At 41.7% G+C, this 21146-nt stretch overlaps 3 protein-coding genes across 6 annotated transcripts in view; 1 reads left to right on the forward strand and 2 right to left on the reverse strand.

The window, feature by feature from the left end:
- LMBRD2 (LMBR1 domain containing 2) overlaps nt 1–4401 on the reverse strand; it is a 40670-nt gene extending 36269 nt beyond the window's left edge. The window contains 1 exon segment of the mRNA XM_042804601.1: nt 4288–4401. The gene's annotated coding sequence lies outside the window, so the exon portion shown is untranslated.
- A 151-nt stretch (nt 4402–4552) lies between these two features.
- SKP2 (S-phase kinase associated protein 2) lies at nt 4553–17214 on the forward strand. Of its 2 annotated transcripts, none has more exons than XM_032992321.2 (10): nt 4553–4662; nt 5588–5823; nt 7374–7485; nt 7769–7912; nt 8489–8623; nt 9961–10059; nt 11595–11722; nt 13498–13549; nt 14244–14351; nt 15277–17214. In XM_032992321.2, the coding sequence occupies exons 1-10, from the start codon at nt 4655–4657 to the stop codon at nt 15485–15487; spliced, it is 1233 nt and encodes a 410-aa protein (XP_032848212.1). In that variant the 5' UTR covers nt 4553–4654; the 3' UTR covers nt 15488–17214. The 2 variants fall into 2 exon arrangements, with proteins under 2 accessions (XP_032848212.1, XP_042660536.1); XM_042804602.1 differs by lacking the exon at nt 15277–17214 and adding an exon at nt 14891–15235.
- A 547-nt stretch (nt 17215–17761) lies between these two features.
- The window catches only part of NADK2 (NAD kinase 2, mitochondrial), a 33669-nt gene continuing 30284 nt past the window's right edge, over nt 17762–21146 (reverse strand). For all 3 annotated transcript variants that reach the window (XM_042804685.1, XM_032992237.2, XM_042804686.1), the window contains exon 12: nt 17762–20538. In XM_042804685.1, the coding sequence (XP_042660619.1) occupies nt 20400–20538 (139 nt within the window). In that variant the 3' untranslated portion in view covers nt 17762–20399. The remainder of the gene's footprint in view (nt 20539–21146) is intronic.

A 21146-nucleotide genomic window follows, 5' to 3' on the forward strand; every position in this document is an offset into this window, starting at 1 on the left:
ATTCCTCACTCTGAAGCGAAGAGTATCTATTGGTATACTCCATTTCTGGAGAGTAAGGCAAATTAATACAAGTAGAATCAAAAACTGAAACACTGGCACTGGAAGTGCAACTTAACCAATAAAAGACAAGGACACTTTGTTGTGTAGTTTAGCATTTTCTCGCTTTGTTTCAAACAGACAAAATCAGTAAGTTTTTTTTTGTGAATTTAAGAGTTTGGTTACCCCCATATAGGACATACCTGTCAAAATTCTAACATGAAATCCTCTGGAGTCCAAACCAAGCTTTTTACAAGCACCATAAAGGGCTCAATTCACACTTAATTCCCTTGGAGACTCCCTACTATCAAACAGGATTAAATTACCTTTCCAACCTCAAGACTAACCATGCTTATGACCATCTACATTACAAATTAACTCACTACTCTGCCTCATACAGAAATACTCAAGTTACTAAATGAAACAGCAGAGAATGAAAAAAAAACGTTAGAGCTTTTATATGGCATCAAATAGAAGAACAATAACACTCCAATATTATATTCTTTAAAAAGGGCTAAAAAGAGTGGAGCATATCTGTTAAGAAAAGATCTTGATCTCCTCACTAAAGTGGTCTTCAATACCCTTTTATTTATAAATTCCATCAGACTCTACCATGGTTTTATTCTTTTCAAACTTTGCAGGAAAGTGTTTTACTATCAGATTGTTCATTTTGCGGACTAATCTAATTGGTGCTGCAATCGTTCTCAGTCAGTCCAGTATCATACTTTCTGTAGACTTCTCATTGCTGCCCTGGACACACTCCCCATCTTACCCACTTCCTTCTACAGTGAGCTGGAACCCATGTAGTACCTCAGCTAATGCATGAGAAGGCCTGAACTGAGGGTCAACACTGCTTCACATGCCTTACTGAAATGTAAAAATGGAAGCATAACCTGTGTGATCTCCCCTTCATGTATCCCACTTACTCTGCCCTCCAAATTATTTCCCACAAGAAACACAACATTGTTCTCTATCCTGTATTTGTGTGGTTGATTGCTCCTGCTTAAGTTCAGGCACAGGACTCTAGTCATTTATACCTTTTCCCCTCCCACAGGCTTGTGCATCTTCAAGGCATTTTGTTTTCCACTACCACACTCAAAAGGGTCTGCAATGCCTACAAGCTTAATGCCTTCTTAAGTTTTAATAATCACATTATTTAATTACGGAAACACTTTGTGAAAGTCATGAAGAGTAGCTGACAAGGGATTGTCCTCCTTAATCAAAACAGTAGCTGTTCCCAACTGTTCTTCCCCAGCAAAAAAATCCTGAGAAACAGAAAAGTCCTACTAAAGACCAAATATAAGACTTCAGCTGATCCTCTTGTATACAGTAGGCCTATCAGTGAAGTAAATTAGATTACTTCAACAATTTGTCCTTGACAAACTGATGTTGTCTTTTATTCAGCTATTAAATTCTAGATGGTTACAAACAGCTTTTGTTCCAGATTTTTCAGGAATTCAGAAGCAAGTAGACTAGTCTGCCAATCTGTAGTCCTCCTTGTCCTTCAAAAATTAGTAATAAAGATAGGCACCATGCTTCTGGTTTTCATATCTTTGGTACCTCAGCCACTTCTAGAATACTACAGCTTTTTTGTAGTTGTTGCTCTTGGAAGTAGTCTCAGATGATCATCAAACACATTTGGAAAAGTTACTTTTCTAGCAATCTTATATATTTGTTAAAACACTTGAAGAACCAAGCAGCTAGAGATTTTCTTGTGTTACTCTGTGTTTTAAACAACATAATCACATCTGAAAAAAACTGTCACCAAGAAAGTTACCAAACTATGAAAGAGGTATCAAAGATAGTAATGGACAAAGCTGAGTGAAAGCCACAGCATACCGAAAGACACATCTGGTGACAGCAACTGCCATCTCAAGCTGAATTCACAACTCAGTGGCAAGTATAAATTAAAAGCTGCCATCTCCAGCAAAGTATCAATGGCCAGTTCAGTGATGATCTTTTGCCTGTCAGGTAATAATCTGCTAGTTCTTATCGAGTTTCTTCCAGCACAGTTCACTTGACAAAAGAAAAATAGTATGCCACAACACCTGTGATAGGCTTCTGAAGCCTGCACTAGTCTGAAAAACTATGCTGTTAAGAATCCTACAGTAATACTTCATTTTACAGACATGATTAAACCTTTTGGACTCATAGAAACTACCTCATACTAAAAGACCTTTGCACTTCCATCTTTAAATGACAAAACATAATTTGCAGAGCTTTATTCTTCTGAGAAACACTAGTCAGTCTATATACTGATTGATTTTATTAGTACCTGTAATTTCAACTATCTTCCAATGAAGATTTTAAATTGACTAAACACCTAATTGCTTGTATATCGATATTCAGAGAAACAAGTTTTGTATCTGTCGATGACAATAAAAGAATAATAAAATGTTGTGCTGATTCCATTCAAAAGAGCAGTATTTTCTGATTTGGTGGGAGACTAGGTTCTCCACAGAAGCACTAAATAAAAGATAAATGCTTGACCAAGGATCACAGAGATTTTTGTGTTTAAAAGCAAGCAGAGACCATTAGTACAAAACCACTGGAATTTTATTTACTTCACATGGTGCTGCCTTGTCCTCTAATAAAGGACATTAAGTACCACAGAAACTGATGCTTTCAGTGGGTTTAGGGGAGTACTCTGGCAATAACACATTGAAGAAAACAACTTGCTTGGAAGAATTAAAATCCAATCAGACACAAAAGCTGTAGAGTTGCAGTAAGAATTCAAAAAAAGAACAGAAATTGCTACCTGGGCTGCCAGACTAATGCATTCACACAAAATGTGTGAATGAATGATAAGTGTCAATAAGGTAGTCAATCACATGATTACAACCCTAACATTGTATTAAGGCAAACTCAGATTATTTGGTAATTCAGAGCTTTTAAAAAAATAATTGGATTTTATCTCTTTCAGCAAGTTCATCTTTCAATGTCCCATACATTAATAGAGAAAAGTGAAAAGACTGACAAAGAAAAAAAGTGGCTGCAGAAGGGGTTAAATAAGATGTTAATAACATCTTATTTTTTTGAAACTGAAAAAACACCTCTTTCATTTGATGATCCACCCAAATAACAAATAACCTTTTAACAACTGTTCCATTACTTTAGTTAAAAATTGGAAACAGTTAACACAAATTATTTTTTCAGATTATACAAATGCTAATTTGAGTCACATCATTGTCTGTATCTGACTTCACAGTTGTGTACGATTTGCCACACAGTCCATTACCATCTTCAAATTTATAGGCACATCTCTCCATCGTAACACAGTAAACAAAGGACAGCATTTACAAGCAAGTGTCTGACTAAGACCGGAGTTGTAGGTGTGTTCAGAATTAGTTTTCCATCCCCACCAATTTCAAAACAAATAGTTTGGAGAAAAGCATGAAGAGCTGCATTACTGAAATAAAGCCTAGCATAAACCTGAAGCATGGTGTAGAAAGATTGCAAAGTTTTAACTAGTATGGTTAGGGATAAAACCAGAATACTTTGGCAGTGCCTCAATTTCAGGCCTTCACAGTGAAGGTGTTTCCAAAACGCTGAAAAATCCTTCACGGTAAAATGTCACTGTCAGCACGGTTCTGATATTCCAAACCAGATACGGCCGTTGCACACTAAAGCCGTTAAAGCTGCTGACTTTATATCCATTGTCATATACGCAGACAAGTCAAAGTTTACAAACACTTAACAAACACCAACATGCATGCCATATACGTGCATGCTTGGGGTCCCTGATGGGAGGAAAAAAATAGGGGCCAAGTAAGAAAAGAAAAACGAACGCGCCGATTCCTGCCGTGTCCCTCGCCCCCCCCAAAACACCGCCCCAGCCCACCCCTTCTCTCTCTATTCTCCCGCCAAAGGGAACCCCGGACGCCTCCAGGGTCTCCCCTCGCTCACGATCCGGATCACGCACACCCCTCGGAGCGCCCCGCGAATGGGGGGAGGGCGGGGGGAAGCGGGGACACGGCTGCACCCACCGCTCTCGCCGGCGCCGCGCCCGGCTCAGCCCGGCCCCGGCCCGCGCAGGCCCCCGCCCGCACCCGCCCTGACTCGGCGCCGCGGAGCCCCCGCGGCCGCGGAGTCCCGGCCCTCCCCCCCGCCCCTCCCCGCGCCCCCACGGGCCGGCGACCTGGGCCGCGCCGCTCCGTCCCCGCAGGCGGAGCCCCCCCGCTCAGCCGTCAGGGCCCCCCCCCCCACCGCGGGGCACCACCTCCCGTCATCCCCCGCCGCTGCCGGCCCTACCGCAAAACGGCTCAGACCGCCACGCAGCGAGCGGCGACCGCGCCCGGATCCTTCCGCCTCAGGGCTACCGCGGCCGCCGCCGCCGCCGACATTTGCCCCTCGTCAACCTCCGGCACTCCCCAGCGGCGCTGACGTCGCCGCCCCGGAGGCGGGCGCAAGGTACTGTGGGTACGGCCCCTCCGCGCTGAGGCGCGGGGGGGGGGAGAACTACAACTCCCGGCAGGCTTTGCGACGGGCGCCGACCGGCTTCCGGCCGAAGGTGGAGAGTGCTGTGCGCGTGGCGGGACAGCGCAGTCTTAAAAAGCGCGGGGAGCGGTGGTGCGTACCCGTGTGTGAAGCTCCCGCTGGTGCGCTCCGTTCCGCCGCCATGCAGAGGTACGGGGGAGCACCAGTGCCTCCAGCAACAGCGCTTGCCGCCCCAAACGCCGTCCCCGCTGCTGGGGGGGTGAGGCGTGCGCGGGTCGCCGCTCTGCTCGCGGGTGGTGGGGTTTTGCGTGGGAACCCCGGGAGCGCGTGTGCGTGGGTTCTTGAGGTTCCCCAGAGTGCTCAGGGCTGGGGGTGCGCGGGTCGTCGGGGTACCTGGAGGTGAGGCGTGCTTGGGTCCCTGGCGTGCGTGCTTAAGGCTGGGGCGGTGTGGGTGTGTTGTGAGGGGGTGGTGGTGCACTGTGCATGGGTGTCCGGGGTCCACCCCGCGTTGCAACTTTCCCGCTCCGCGGCAGGCGGGCGGCAGCCGGAGGGGGAAGCCCCGCCGCCTCTGTGCATCCCGCGGGGCGGCCCCACGCACGGAGGTGCGCTGCTGGCGCCTAGCGGCCGCCCCCTCCCCCCACCCCGCGTCCATCCCGTGCGTGGGGATCCCGCCGAGCCTCCTGCGGGCGTTCCCGCCGTCCCGCCCGGTCCGTGCAGCGGGTTGGGTGCCGCCCGCGGCTCCTCCTCGACCGCGCTCGGGTGTCCCGGCTGGAACGGGTTTGCACGGGAAGGTTTGGGTAGCGGCGGGGAGGGGGGCGGTTACAGGGGCACACGTCCTCAATCGCCTGCTCTCACGAGTCCCTCCGCTTGCCCCCTCGCTCCACCCGGGAACGGGGTGCTCTTCATCCCGAGGGGTGTTCGCGTGAGTCTGCCTGACGCCTCCAGCCGCCGCTTGTGCTTCCGGTGCCCGCAGATCCAGCGCATGTAACTGCCCTGCATGGGCATGTGGATTTTGCATAGCTGTGAATTGCTTCTGCACAAGGGGCCCCATCTTGTGTTTGGTGTCAGTCTGGCGGTATCTTCATAGCCTCTGGATTTTTTGCTGTGTCTGCAGAAAACACCTCCAGGAGATCCCATCTTCCAGCAGAAACGTTTCTATCAGCTTCACCTGGGACTGGGACCACAGTAATACTTCAGAGTTTCTCTCCGGCCTGGGAGTGTCTGTCCTTAGGAAGGACAAGCTGGGCAATCAAAACATGCAACAGGACCTGTCCTGTCCTGCAAAACGGCAGAAAGTGGTGGACTTTTTCATTATGCGCCGGCCTAGGCTGTTCCGAATACCAGAGCCAGGTACTGTCACCCTGTTCCAGGTTTTATTTGCCCTTCAGTAGGGATGGAGAGTGGGCATCACAAGCCATTAGTACTTTATTCTTTGCTTTTTTTTCTTTATCCCAGCAGAATGTCACTTCTAGATCTATTGGCATTCAGGCTTGGGCTGCTAAGTCCTCTTTTATGTAAGCGTTTAAGAAGAGGTGGTGTGCCTGACTCTAGAACTGTGGGAACTGCATGTAAGCCATGGTTGGCTTCTGCCAGCCTCTGTCTGTGTGCTGGGGTTTTGTGCTGCATGTCTCTGTGTGTCTGTTCTTGCTGCCTCGGACTTGGATGGAACTTTGTCCTAACTGGGCCCTGAGCCGCATCTGTTGCCCAAAACCAAGGGCCCCATTCCAGGACATGTTTCACCACTTACCATGTGGGTCCAGGCTCCTCACAGAATACAGCTGCAGCTGCCAGATGAATATGGGCTATTGGGATTGCTGTCCCCAATATAATATTGAAGCCCAGGGGTGGTGCTTGATTCTTTTTTTTTTTTTTTTCCCCCCACCTGCGCATCTAAGAAGTAAGATACTTGCTTCTCAAGACCAGAGGGATCTTGATCCATATCTCCTGCAGTGCAGGCTGAGGTATGCCAGAGGGGTAGCATCTTAGCTCCTGTTAGAGCTGAGAACAATGCGAGGGACTCTGCCAGAGAGCTACAGGAAAGGTACAGCAAAGGGTGTAAGGCTCCTGAGCTGGAAGGGGACTGTCAGGAAAAGAGCAGGGCTGTAACCTGAACACCTGGAGCTCTTGAAGAAAAGTTATAGGATGCTGGGTGCCTTTCCCTGGTATCGAAATATGTTTTTAATCTGCAGTGACTGTGGAATGCAAAATAGAGACAGCACTCTCCAGACACAGCTGTCATGTGAAAGGTGGAAATGCCCTCAGGCAACTGCTGGGTCATGGACAGCTGTTCTTGAACTCTACCACCCAGAAGTCTCCCATGTGAATGAACAACTTCTAAAGCCCTGTATCTACTTGTGGGAAGTTGAGATCACTCCACATCTTTTAAGATAATTCTTGGGGGAGTGGTGGTTAGCATGTGTTTTTTAAGGAGCAGTTTGCAGTACCCACTTTTCTTTGTGTACCATGCAAAAGCATAGCTCACCTTGGGCTCCCTTCTGGGAGCCTGATATATATAGGAAGGATGGGCATTTCAGCGGGGGGAAAGGGGACCTTACAAGCCTTAGAATACAAAGGAAGCAACTGGGATTCTCTTGTTTCTGAAGGAAGTATGTGACTAAAAATTGTAATTTCTTCAGGGAAACTGTTTCTGTAGCTTTTGTATGTATACTAAGTTGATGTTGTGGAAAGCTTTGTATTATTTGCTAGTCATACCTAGGCAAAGATGGTAATAATACCTTCCTACAATGAAGAGCTGCAAGAGGGTTGAGTAGTGGGCTGATATCTGTGTAGCCTAGAGAGAGACTATGGAGGTGCTTTTAACAACCAAGCTAAACAAGGAATCTGATCAGCAGGCAAAAAAGTACAAGCTTTAACGAAACACCTTTGCTCTTTCCCTACAGGTGTTTTTTGGAATACCCTTCCAGATGAATTGCTTTTGGCAATCTTTGTATGCTTGCCCCTGAATGACTTGCTACAAGTTTCCATGGTTTGCAGGAGATGGTATCGTCTTTCGTAAGTATTAATTCCTATAGATTAGTAATAAGAAAACCTTTGCTTCCATAGACCATTAAATGATCTGGTTCTCATCTTGTTTATTAATGTATAATTCAATTTATGCTGTATGTGGGTTATATGTATGTATAATCAAAAGATGGCTCATATATTTTAACATCAGTAAATGCTGTTAAATAGCTTTCCCTCTTATCAATCTTTTGTGACACTGAAAATTTTCTGTGGTTATACTTATAGGTCTGACCCTTTCTGACTCACTAACAAGGAAAATTCTGTGCTTTAGGTTTGATGAATCTCTCTGGCAGACTCTTGATCTGGCTGATAAAAATCTGATGCCAGGTGTGATTGGACAGTTGCTGCCTCTAGGTGTTACTGCATTCTGTGCTGCAAGGTCTTGTATTGGGAATCCAATGTTTCAGATGAGCAAGTAAGGCTTTTTCTGCATGTTCTGGATCCTGAAACCATGTCTCAAATATTTATAGTTTCTCTGTGTATTTTTGGTTTTAAGGTCTCTACCAGTAGTAGCATTTATGCTGTGTCTGGAGCATGGAAGAGCTGATCAGTGGTTAAGCATGTGTTGAAATAAGAGGATCTGGATTCACCTGTCAGTTATTTAAAACCAACTTAATGTGATTTTTGAAAGTGTCAAGCACCATCATCCACTTGAAACTTACAGAACTTGTAGAATCAAGAATTGTCAGCATCTCCAGCATTTTTATATGGGAAGCTCAAACAAATTATTTAACTCCACCAGGATAGACTTCCAGGTGTTATGGCAAATCCTGAAAATGCCTTGAAGATAAGAGTTCTGCAGTCTTGGCTAGTAGCATAGCTGTAGTCCCAGCGAGCTTACTAGTATGTCCAGTGTGCAGCTAAATACAACAGTATAATTATTTTCTACAAGCTTTGCACAGTTTTAGTGTATGGGGTATATTTATGGTATGGGAAATTTACAGAGCAGGTTTTAATGCAGTTTTAGTAACCTGCATTTCTCCTTTTTCAGACCTCTCAAAGTTCAACATATGGATTTGTCAAACTGCATAGTGTCCACTGCAGATCTCCAGAATATTCTTTGTCTGTGTCAAAGGCTGAAGAACCTCAGTTTGGAGGGACTAGTGCTTTCTGACAACATCATCAAGTGAGTGACATGTTTGGGAATACTCAGTAAATACCTTCTGTTTGGTACTGTCATTTTGTTCAGGTTGGTGCAAGAACGCAATTGAGAGTTGTTCAGTGTGGGAGTCTTTTGAAATGGCCAGTTCTAGGCACCTAAGAGATGTACCTGGCAGGCTAGATGAACGGCCTGTTTCCTCTATCCTCTGAGAGATGAGATGAGGAGGAAAACACACCTCTGGAAGAGTGTTTCTTGGTGGCTTTTTTTTTTTTCAGTCCCCTGGGCAGGTGAAGTCTAGAGAAACTGTTCATCTCTCTAGGGCTTCTGTGTTCATTGGCTGTACCCTCAGCCAAGCTATACAGCAGAGCTACTTTTTCCCACTTTTGTGCTCCCAAGAGAACTTTGTTTTTGGTATAAAGGTTCTCTTCTATTTTAAGGAGTCTCAGCAGCTCTCCCACCAGATGCTTCTTGTGCTTCTGCATTGTTTCTCACTTCTTTGATGAAATTCACTCTGAGTCTCTAAAAACTTACAGATTCTGTCAAGCAGATGAACTGTTTGGTTAAACTGAAAAGACATGAATGTGCAGTCAACCTCCTGTTCAATCACATCAGGTGGTTGTGGAGGTGCCAAGGACCATAAGTCAGATGACAGAGACTCTGGGTGTCCTGCTTCCTAATTTTCAGCTTTCTGATGCCTTACTCACACCAGAGGGGAAAAAACCCCACAACCAATAAACACACAAATAAACCAATATAACTTAGCTCTTGATACCAGATTAAAAGTATCTGAAAATTGGGTACTAACTAGGCCCCAGTGATGGAATTTTAGTGCCTCATGTACAAATGTAAATACTAGATGTAGGGGTTTCTTCAGATTTTGCAAACTGCATATCTGATCTAGTCTTGCAAACAAATGCATTCAGGGGGATGCTATTTGGACATGTCTTTTGTTCTGGAACAATCTCCATCTTGCAGAGGGGTGACTTTGGAAATGGGATGATTGCTTTTGTCTTTTGTAGAGGTATAGTCATTCCTAAGCCATGGTGTATGTCTAATGGCATACAACAGGAGAAGGTGAAAAGAAATTGTTTCCTTTTAAACTTAGCAGTTTTTAAATACATGGACTTGTCAGGAGTGTCAGGTAAATACGCAAGTATCCTTTTTGAAGTTGCACCATGATGCAGTGAGTACAGAGCTGAGATTTTTAGCAACTTTTCAGTTTACTAAAGATGCAGTGCTGCATGTTTAATGGATAATTCTGTGCCCTGAATCTTGGTTCTTAGAAATAATCACACATCCTAGTAATACAAGCAATGTTCCAACATTTAAATTTTATCAAACTTCTTTTTTCTTCTCTACAGGAGCATTGCTAAGAATCCCAGTTTGGTGAGACTAAATGTTTGTGGATGTTCAAGGTTTTCTGCAGAAGCCTTGGAGCTGATGTTGAGCAGCTGTTCTAAGTAAGACAAAAACAGTAAATAGTTTTTGCTATTCCTGATAAAAAGGATCCTTTTTATTTTTTTCTGTAGGCATGCCAATTGTACTTGTCTCTAATTTTTTTAATGAGCCTGTTTCTTCTTCTGAATGTCTAGCAGTTGATTATTAGCTGAATAGTCAGATAGTTTCTTTCTATTAAGCCATTTTCTTCTTTAATAGCGAAGATGTACTTCAGTAGTTTTTCATGAGCTTCCTTAATCATCCTTAAAGGAAGTCTTGTTGGTGGGTAAACCCCATTTATGTTCCTTTGATGATCATGTAAATTTGATTTTTCTTAATGGAAGCAGTATGTGATTCTCACAAAGTGAATGTTTTGAAACTGAACAGTGCAGTCCCAGATCTCCTTTTGCAATTGGAGTACAGCATGACTAGCAGAAAACACTGCCTTTCCATTCATGATAGAATGATCCTTCAGAAACCTTTTAATTTATGAAGCACTGTGTTCGTATTGCCAGCTTCAGTGATTAAACCATCTGCTGGCAGGATGTCACTGAACTGAGCCCCAGTCAATCTGGGAATTATATCCTGATCTTTCTGCTGACTTCCTGTGAGATGCTGGACAGTCTACTTAATCTTTGCTTCTGGAAAAGCATGTTTTGAATCAAACTGCAAGTTAGTGGGCAGACAAAGCTGTAATCTTTCTCTGCCTCTCGTGGGTAGATAATGGTTTCTACTGCTTGGTCCGATTACTTGGATCATGAGCTCTTTAGAGAATGGCAGACTGCACAGTATACAGTGAACAGCAGATAGCAAACCCAATCCTAGAAATACTAGTGGCAATTTAACTGTTTTTTTTCATCCACATAGAGACTGGCAGCTAAATCCTCTATTTGTGCTGTGCACTGTGTCTTTGTCCTGGTTACATCTGCAATACCTGCACACAAAACAAATACTTTGTCCCAGCCCCAAATGGTGATAGGCTATATGTAATGAAGCATGCAAAGAGAATTAAGGTCACAGCATGGCCAGTGCTTATATAAAACTATGAAGTATTTTATGATAATTAGGATTAATTGGTCGTCTGACCAATGTAATAATGGATAGCCTTTTTTATCTCCTGATGTGAACATCTGTTCAGCAGTAACAGATTCAGGTCACAAACCCAGAAGCAAGATGAAAAGATAGCGTCCCAGTGGCGGGCCTCAGAGAACCATTTAGCTTCCTAAGATACTATTGAATCATTCCAGTTGGAAGTGGCCTTCAGAAGTCACTTTAATCCCTTCCCCAGAGCAGGGTCTAAAATCAGCACTGGCCAGGCTGATGAGGACTTTATCTGGTTGGATCCTGAAAACCTGCAAAGAGAGATTCCACAGCCTCACTGGGCAGCCTGCTCCACTGCTTAATTATTGTCATAGCAAAATTTGTAGTCATGAATATCAGAAGTTGGTAGTAGGTGTTACCAGTTTTTGCCTTAAGTATCAACTGTAATAGACAATATTGGAACTCAAACTGTGCTTCAGTCATTCTTCCAAACAACTCTTTGTTCATTTGTGTGTAGGTTGGAGGAGCTGAACTTGTCCTGGTGTGACTTCACAGCCGCTCATATCAAAGCAGTGGTCAATCATGTTAGTGCACAAATAACCCACTTAAATCTAAGTGGATACAGACACAATCTACAAATACCAGGTAAATAGCAGCATGGCAAACCTTTATCCCACTACGAGATAAAGCAGCAGGCTTTCTATACGCTTTCTATGAGTAATTTCACTCTGTTTCAGTGCAGTTTATAAGGTATAAGATTTGAATAGTTCACTAATCATCATAATTTAGGTATTGTTTTCTTTAGTTTTTGCACATGAATTCTGAAATACTGAAATCCTCTTGCATGTTGATTAGCACCTTGATAATAACAGTGGCCTTTTAGATATGAGCCACAGGTGATTCTATGCTATTTGTAGACAATGAAAAATGGTCCCAAGAATTTATAGTTTAGATCAGGAAAACCGTAACTGTCATGAGGAAAGAACTTTCTGTGGGTAAAAATGGAGATGTCTAAAGAACTTGATGCTCTGAAAGGGTATTTGATATATGGAAAAATTTTGTTAACTCTTTTACTACATGTAAGAATTTGGGGCATCTCACCATTACTGTGTCTCAGTAGATTTCTACAGCAACATCATTTGAATTACTCACTTGGTAAATCACTGGCGCAGTTGATTTTAAGGGACACTTCTTTGGACTAAATGGATCTGTTTTGCTGAGGATTAAAAAAAGTCCCTGTAAGCTATCTTGATAGGCAGACTGTATGCTTGTCCTGGGTTTGAGTGGTGGGGTGGGTTTTTTTTGGGTAGCAGGGGAGGGTGCTACAGCAGTGGCCCCTGTGAGAAGCTTCTCAGTTCTCCTGGCTCCAAGTTGGACCCACCTCTGCACCAAGGCTGAGCCAATCAGCTGCGCCTCTGCAATGAGTTTTTTAAGAAGGGGACCTGGGGGGAGGTGTTGGAGTTGCGAGGAGGAGTTGTGACACTTATGTGAACACTGAGGTCAGTAGAAAGACAGGTGAAGAAAGGTGGGAGGAGGTGCGCTGGCGCACAGACACACCTGCCCCCCCCTCTCCACCCATATCCTATGGTGAGATGTCAGGGCAGCCCTCCCTGGCACCTCTCGCCCCCCATGGAGGTTTTTGGTGGAGCAGATGGTGATATACGGTCTGGACAGGGTGCAGGGGAGGGCAGGCGCAATTTAAGGTGGCTGTGCCCAAAGGAGGCTGAGACCCTGTGGGAAGAAGCAGCCCCTGCTGTTGTAGTTTGGTGCTGGGAGGATTGCAGCATGTGGGGGTGACCCACGCCGGAGCAGCTCGGGAAGGGCTGCAGCCTGTGGGAGGGAATCCAGTTGGGGAAAAGTTGTGGAGGACTGTCTCCTGTGAGAGGGAGATCAGAGTGGAGCAGGGGGAAGATTCCCCCCCTCCAAGGTGGAAGAAGCAGTGGCACTGACTGCACCCCCCATTCCCAACCCCTGCGCTGCTGGGGGAGGAGGCAGAGATATCGGGAGCAGAGCTGAGAAGGGAGGGGTGGGGGGAGGTGTTTTCAAGATGTGGTAACACTTCTCACTGTTCTACTCTTAAGTGTTGTTGTCATTAGTGACTGTATTAAGTTTATGTTCTTTTTTCTTTGCCCCTGACCATAGCAGGTGATTCATCCATCCCTGTCCCTATCTCAAATTCCGAGCCTTTGCTTATTTTCTCGTTCTCAGTGCTGAGTGGGAAGGGAGGAATGAGTGGCTGTGTGGTGCTGGGTTGCCCTCCTGTAAGTCTTAAGTGTGTATCTTTTTAACAAAACATTGTTTCAGTTGTGGGGTTCCAGCAGGGAAGATATAGATGAACATATATGGAAGCGAGTAGGCTGTATAAAGCGTATTTTCCTTGATACTGAGAGATATACTGACTTTGTGTGACCTCTTTTCAGATGTTAAAACACTGGTGGAAAGATGTCCTTTACTAATCCATTTAGATCTAAGGTAAGGAGACCTGTGCAGCTAGTCCTTAAATCCTTACAATTCAGGGAATTGCAAATTCTATTGCAGTGCAGTAATTATATGGTAATAGTGCATGATTGTGTAGGTTTGCACAACCAGAAAATACTTTCTGTGCTAAACCTACAAAACATTTGCTATCTGGTGTGACCTAATCTGGAACAGGTAACTAAGTTGAAGATTTTTTTTGTTACCTCAGCATAAATGTTACATACATACAGGATTTGTTAACTAATGATTGTAGTCAATAGAGTGGAAGGAAGCACATAGATGCGTATAGTTTATAAGCTTGGAATCCTAGAGAGGGTTTAGTTTAGCTCTGATAAATTTATTACTTCGCCATAGAACAGTAAAAAGCATATTTTGGTTTTGACCTAGTCAATTAAAATAATTTGAAATCTCAATGGGTAAAGTAATTGCCTTTTCATGGCATGAGTTTGCTGTAGAATATCTGCCTGCAGAGAAGCTTCTGCTTTGCTTGCCCTTCAGTGAAAAACAAAGTCCCTCCCTGACAACACACACACCAGAAATGGGTTACTTCCATATTGAGCAAAAAAAAAAAAACCTTCAGTGGTAGAAAAAGTTGATATTCATCAAAATTCTCAGCGTAAATTTTGGATACACCAAATTTACTGCTGCTTTGTACTTAAACCTCTACTTCATGTGCTCTTGTGAACAGTGACAGTGTGATGTTGAGTACTGACTGCTTCCAGTATTTTCGTCAACTCAGCTTTCTAGAACATTTGTGTCTTAGCCGATGTTATCAGATATCACCTGCTGACATAGCGTAAGTAATCTCTAAATGGCTTTGGCTTGCTTTTCATACAGGGGATAAGTTAACTTAAACTTGCTTTATTTTAGGTTTAGAATTGCAAGTAGTGTTTTGAAAAGTTACTGGAATGAGGAATTAGGAATAAGGAACTGAAATAAAATAACCTGACTGCTAGAGCATGTACCTTTGAGAATCCAGACTGGAACCAAAGGTGTCTGAGAAGAATCTGTGATGTCAGCCTGTACTCACGGAACTCACCACTCAGTGCGTGCATAGTGTCTTCCCTTAACGGTATTATACTACTGGTACTCATTACTGTGAGGTAGAGCTGGAGGTTCCAGTCCTGCCAATGACCAGTATTGGTGTCAATATTAGGCTTTTAATTATGCAACAATGAAGGTATAGTCCTTTGGAAAAGTTAACAGAGTTGATGGTACTTGCTGATTAGCTAATCTGTTTATATTCCTTTGCTTTTGTGTGCACCTATATTGGTTATTGGTTGCCACTGAAGCAAAACTTAGAACTGCTTGTGGGTTTTTTCTGCCTTTCGTTAGTATAGCAGCTGTCCATCTTAATCCTCTCAGGAAGTATGTCAACTCTAAGGAAATGATCAACAGCATGAAAAAGACTGAGGAGGGACACGACTATCAGAATGGGAACGTAGAGAACATTTAAGTCCAGGCAAATGAAAGGGGAGGTAGCAGTTTGCTTTTCTCTGAGTGAAAACAAGAAGCAATTTATTCACCCAGTTTACTGAATTACTGAGACAGAGAACTAGTTTCAATTAAATATGTGCTTTTAAAAAGTAGCAAGGGGAATTTAGCTTAAGTAGTTACCTTACTTCTAAAAAATTAGTAGAAATCCAGTTATCTAGTTTGTGTACAGGCTGAAAGAGAAAATTTTCAGGTTCATGATTAATGTAATATTCTTCTCTTTCTAGAGAACTTGGTGAAATAACAACATTAAAGACTCTTCAGGTGTTTGGAATAGTGACTGACAGCTCCCTACACCTCCTCAGAGAAATGTTTCCTAATGTAAAGATCAATTGTTCATACTTCACAAGTATCGCAAGGCCAACTGTTGGCAATAGAAACGGTGATATTTGGGGCATCAAATGCAGATTGATGCTGAGAAGTCCTAGTGTCTTATGATCATGTATGATGCACTGGATGTGACGGACACACTGTGTGAAGATCCTTAAGCAGCACAGTGCTGGAGCACCTTTAATCATATTACTGTTGTTGTAAAAAGCATTCTAACTTCCTTATATGCCTTAATCTAGTTTCATAAATATTTTTACAGGTTTGCTTTACTTAAAGCCTTTAGAAATCAGATCTGTGAGCAATTGTGGACTCTTTAAATCCTTTTTTTACAGATAAGCTTTTAAAAAACATTTATAAAACAACCATTGCAATTAAACAATGTCAGTCTGTAACAACTGCTGCATTTTCTGATGCAGCTTTTGTTGCTCTGTGTTCAAAAGGTGCTTTTGATTAACTTCCAGCTCTACAACTGCTTACAGAGATGGTACATCTTGATAAGGATTATTAAGGAATTGTTTTGAGTTTGCAGAAGTCAAAATAAATAATGGTCAATTAAGGATTGGAATAGGTTTAATACCAAGATGTACAGTCAGATGAGAAAGCTGTTTGAGAGGGACAGTCTGAATTCACCAAACCTGAAAACATTAAACAGGGAAAGGGATGTCTACACAAAAGCATCTAAATAAACAGCTTAATACTCTACAAGTTAAGAAACAGTATGAAGGAGCTACAGTGAAGTTTTTCTTTAGCAGGCCACAAAGGTAATATCTGTGATTAGTATTCTTCATAGTTGGCAAAATCTTGTCTGAGAAGCCTATTCAGAATAAGCATCTGTAACAGTAGATGCTGGTTATCAACTGTTTCATTTTGTGGTGCTAGGTTTTCTGATTATATCTTACATGAATGTTAATGTAGCTTCTATGAGCTCGATCTCATAAAACTTTTGAAATGTTTTACTTCCATTAAAGTTCTTTCAACTGCAACTGATAAATAGGCAGAAATCTTTTATGAGACATGAATTTATCTTTTATAATAGCTTCTTTGTAGTATCATCTAACTTCTTTGATCTGTAATACAAACCACTACTGTCTAATACTGTGGTTTTTAGTCATTTGAAAAGCTGAGTAACTGTCAAAAAAAGACCCAAAACCAAACTAAGGATAGGGACAGGTAATGACTAAATACAGATCAGAGTTTTATTTAATCATCAGGGTCCTCGTGCATAAGCCTGGAATGTTGCAGATATAAATGTTAGTTGAGAAGTTCTCAGGCAGAACTTCCACCCTGGGTAGGGCATGAGTATGCTGCTGCTGTTCCCACAAATGCAGCAAGCAAGCAGGTGATGAATTTATTCATGGATATTTAACTGTTGCACAGGTGTAGTGCTTCCCATCTCAAACTGAAGAGTTCAGAAATAAATACATGGTAGTACAGAATAGATTACTGTGGAAAGATTGTACAAGTGCTGGGATTTGATATTTAAATTGCCTTGCAATTGTATAGCAAATATATTACCTTGTTAATATGTTCAAAACTGGTGTGTTTTTCGCTAAATTTAAGAGTGTAAATCTGAGTCACTAATAGGCTTGTGCCCCTTACAAAGGAGTTAAGGGGAAACATACTTTGTGAAAGCTGGAGTGGAAAAGTGATGGGAGGTTTGGGGATACTGGACATTCTGATCTTTCAGTTTGCAGCCTTGGGTTTATGCCTTAAATTCAAGGAAAAAAAAAAAAGTCTTTGCAGCATAGCATTATTGTAAGTTCTTTTCTCTATACTCAGTGTAACCCTATATGACTTTCCTTGCATTTAATAAAGACTTGAATTGCTGTATTGTACAAAATGCCTGATGAATGAAAGAATACTTTCTCTGGGTTGCCATGAAGTTTGTGGCTTGCGTTTAAAAAAAGGGGAGAAATTTGTCCAAGGGATGTCTAAACAGTGGTGGTTTAGAGGACAGGGTGGTGTCACCAATACATTTAACATTTAATACTATGCTTTAAAACCCTGTACAGAATTGGGATGGTAGTATGGCTTTAGCTAAAAAAAAGACCAAGTTCAGGACTATTCCTTTTAAGTACCAGGTTCAGTGTTCAGAGGACAAACATTTCTGTTGCAGACCTATTGGTTATGATGGCAGCTGTAGCAGAAACATAATGAAAGCCTTCTGGGTGGGTAAGGTGCACCAGTGACCTTTTCTTAACTGAAAAAAGTTATTTGGTAGCTCCAAGCAATCCAAAAATTGCTACATAGGTAAGTCTCTGCATTTTACCTAAAGATTGAAGTCTTAGAAACCATTACTTAAAACAACCTGCACAGCAAATGAGAAGATACTGAGCACATGAAACACTTTTGAAAGTTGAAATAAGGCACAGGACAGCTTCATGTATCTATTAAGTTTTATTGTATAAACACCACTTATTTTTAAAAAAGCAAAGAATGACAGGTCTAGTTTAGCAGAACACAGTGTGGACTGGCACTAAATAAAAATACCATGGATTTGATTCAGCAGGTTGAAGAGGTGCAGAGTTCATTGCCAGTCCAAGCAGACTAAATCAGTGTTAAACCAATACTTAGTCCTGTCACGGAATACTGTCTACCAGGTTAAGTTGCCCATATTGCAATCCTTTGTAATAAAGGATTCTTAAAGAGGATTCTACAATTCCTTAATAAAAAAAAGGTAGCTGCTTACTGTTTATCTATTATAGATCTCTGAATCATCTTATTAAATCAAGCATTCACCAGTAAATGCTTCAATGGAAGTGCAATTAAATATAGACAAAACCAGTAGAGGCCACTCATGAGTAGGTTGAGTTTTCATTTTGCCAAGTTAGGAATTTGACTGAAATCTCTTACTAAGCCCTAAACCAGCTCATATTTAGGGTCTGTAGGGCCTGAAACCATTGCCTTTTAGTCTCAGCATTCATAACGAGGAATGACAGGCATCTATAAGAGGTATGCATCCTAATCAGACTAATCGGTCTCTGATAAAAAATTATAGCACACAAGTAGGGGACAGGATTTCTGCTGTAAATTTGTCAATGCAGGTATTCAAGGACACTTTCAAGACCTAAACCTCTGATCTAACACAGTGATAAAGTCCTAGGAAAGGAAGTCATAGTTATGTTAATGGCATCGGTGGGTTGGTGGTTTTTTAATATTAATAGCATATTGACTAGTGTACTAGACAGAGGCACATAAACAATGCTTAATTGGTTACAGATGGGTAAGGAATAACTAAAATACCCCAGTCTCTGTGCACCCAACTTTCTTTAGAAAGATTAGTCTTTTGCATCTTTACTTTTAGACCAGTTTTGCATATCAGGCATTAAAAGCTTTATTCTGATAGTTCCTGAATTTAGCAAGTTTTGAAAGAGTATTTGGCTGCTTTGATTTTCCCCTTCTGGTCTTCAGTCCTGATAACTCAAGCAGATAATGTAACTAAATCTGCAGCAGGCTTAAAAGGTGCTAGCTTATTCAAAAAGCTCCATCAGTCTCACATTTTCCTAGAATAGAATGCTCTGGTCAAATCAATTTCCTCTAAATTCTGGTTTAGAGTGAACACAAACAATTAAATAGTAGAAGAAAAAAAAAATCTTTATCCCCTCCTTCTACCTATAAAGATCAGTTTACATTTTGTGATTGGCAATAAATACACTGATTGGCCACAATGGAGAACATTTCCATTAGACCTGAGAACATCTGTTACAGAAGTCTCTTTACTCAAAAGCAGTTTGAAGAAAACTCACTTTTGGAAATGCACCTGCAGTAGACAGGACAAAACACATTTTTTTCAAGTCATGCAGCAGAAGAGTTCCTGCTGTAGGAATCTTCATTTCATCAAATTCTGCCCCCTCATCTATGTGATTATCAGCACAGACTTTCAAAGGCAGTCATAGTTCACAGTTTCTCTAAAACATTACCTAACAAGTCACTTCCTCATCTATAATCAGAGCTTTTTTCCTATTATCAACTTGCTTACCTAACACATAATCCGAGGCATGTAAAATTAAAATTAATTAGTTGTCAAATATTAGTAGAATTCATCATAAGATTGGAATTTTAAACTTTCTGGAGAAGTTAAAAACACATACTTGGAAAACTGGGAGACATACAGGTATTAACTTGTGCTCCAACTATTAGCACCCAGGTAAAGAAACTCAGAACCTAAAATTCCAAACCATTTAACTTAATATTTCTTAATGATAGCCACCTACATACACTACTGTGACTGAACACCTGCTAGCTAGCTAATCCATTTGGTGAAGGAGTATATCTTCCTTCAACACATTTCCTTTAATTTATATATGCCTATCAAAGGGCTCAAGAAAACCCTTGGGTTTCAAGTCCCTCTCTATCCAAAGAGAAATGCAAGAGCTAACTCATTCAAGATGTGATTAAACCGGACTTTTACTTCTGATGTAAATCTACAAAGTAGAAAAAATACTGAAAGAGCAAAAAAAAAATTGTCACAAGTTGTATGAAACTACAAAGTTGTAAAATTTTTGAGAAGCATACAAAAGGTGTGTAATTCTATTTCTATTATGTCAACATCAGGATTTACCAAAATCTATATATCCTTGCATCAAATTGTTACATTGACAGTCAATTTTCTACAAAAGTATACGTATGAAGGTGTTTAGTTTCATCAGTCCCAGACTGCTAGTAAAAAACTGTACATCTGAATATTTAATGCTACTGACTTAATGCTTGAACCCATTCAACATCATGTTGAAAAAGATGTTCTTTTATGTTTGCCTTATAGGTTAAAATGTCAATTTTCACTGAAGTTAGAGGTAAGGCTTCAGATATATTTCTTTTACACCAGATGCAAAAAGACCTTCAGTATCAGGTAATGGTTTCCCCAACCCAAAGGAATGAAAAGCATCTCAAGCTTCCTCTACATGCTCTTGCATCCAAAAAGGCCAACTTCCAACATAATGCAGCATTGTGATGTGCTGTCTATCTCCAGGAGTTCCCTCTCTGGATCCAGTATTGTTTCAGCAGAAGACACTAGGGTCCTTCATTCTTCCAGCAGAACAGTGCACAGTGCATCCTCTTTATCAATCATTATGGAAGCTATCGCTCCATCATTGAACTCAAAAGATGTTCCTCCATCTACAACCATACATGCATCCCAACAACGGGAACGGACACAGACTCTGAAAAACACAAAAATAAGTTTTCACAAAATAGCTTAAAGAAATTAAGCACTTCTCTAAACAATAAGACTGGTTCTTGGATATGCCTTTACGTGGGTCAGTAAAAGCTTAATCACACTGGAGCATACTTAGAGAAGAATTTAGCATGGTACTAAGCACTAGAATCCCCCAACCTGTCGGAACTTTGTATAGACTTAGCAAACAGTCCAGAGAGGACTGAAGGACTTGTTCAAATGGACACTATTGCTCCACGAGTCTGAGAACAGCCTATAACATAACACTTGATATGAAAAGCTGCAGTTTAGGTGTATTTTTTAAAGAAAGCTACAGATGATCCCATCTAATAGTGATTTAATCTTTCACAGAAAGGTTTTCAATTAATTTGTGATTCTAATATGTAGTCTTCATGTTAAGTAGAATATGCAGTTTCAGCTAGCAATGCTTGAGATTCACATAATTTGGATATTTATATAGTCTGTTTTCTTATATGAATCATTCACAGACGGAAGGGACAGTAATTTCAAACACAAAGTTGAAGGTCTCCAAACTTTTTTCACATTGCTAGATGGGAACCAATAATTATGCCAGAGCAGCTGCAAGACTGCAGG

The sequence above is a fragment of the Tyto alba genome, unplaced genomic scaffold, assembly GCF_018691265.1.
Source record: "Tyto alba isolate M040663 unplaced genomic scaffold, T.alba_DEE_v4.0 Super-Scaffold_42, whole genome shotgun sequence".
NCBI lineage: Eukaryota > Metazoa > Chordata > Aves > Strigiformes > Tytonidae > Tyto > Tyto alba.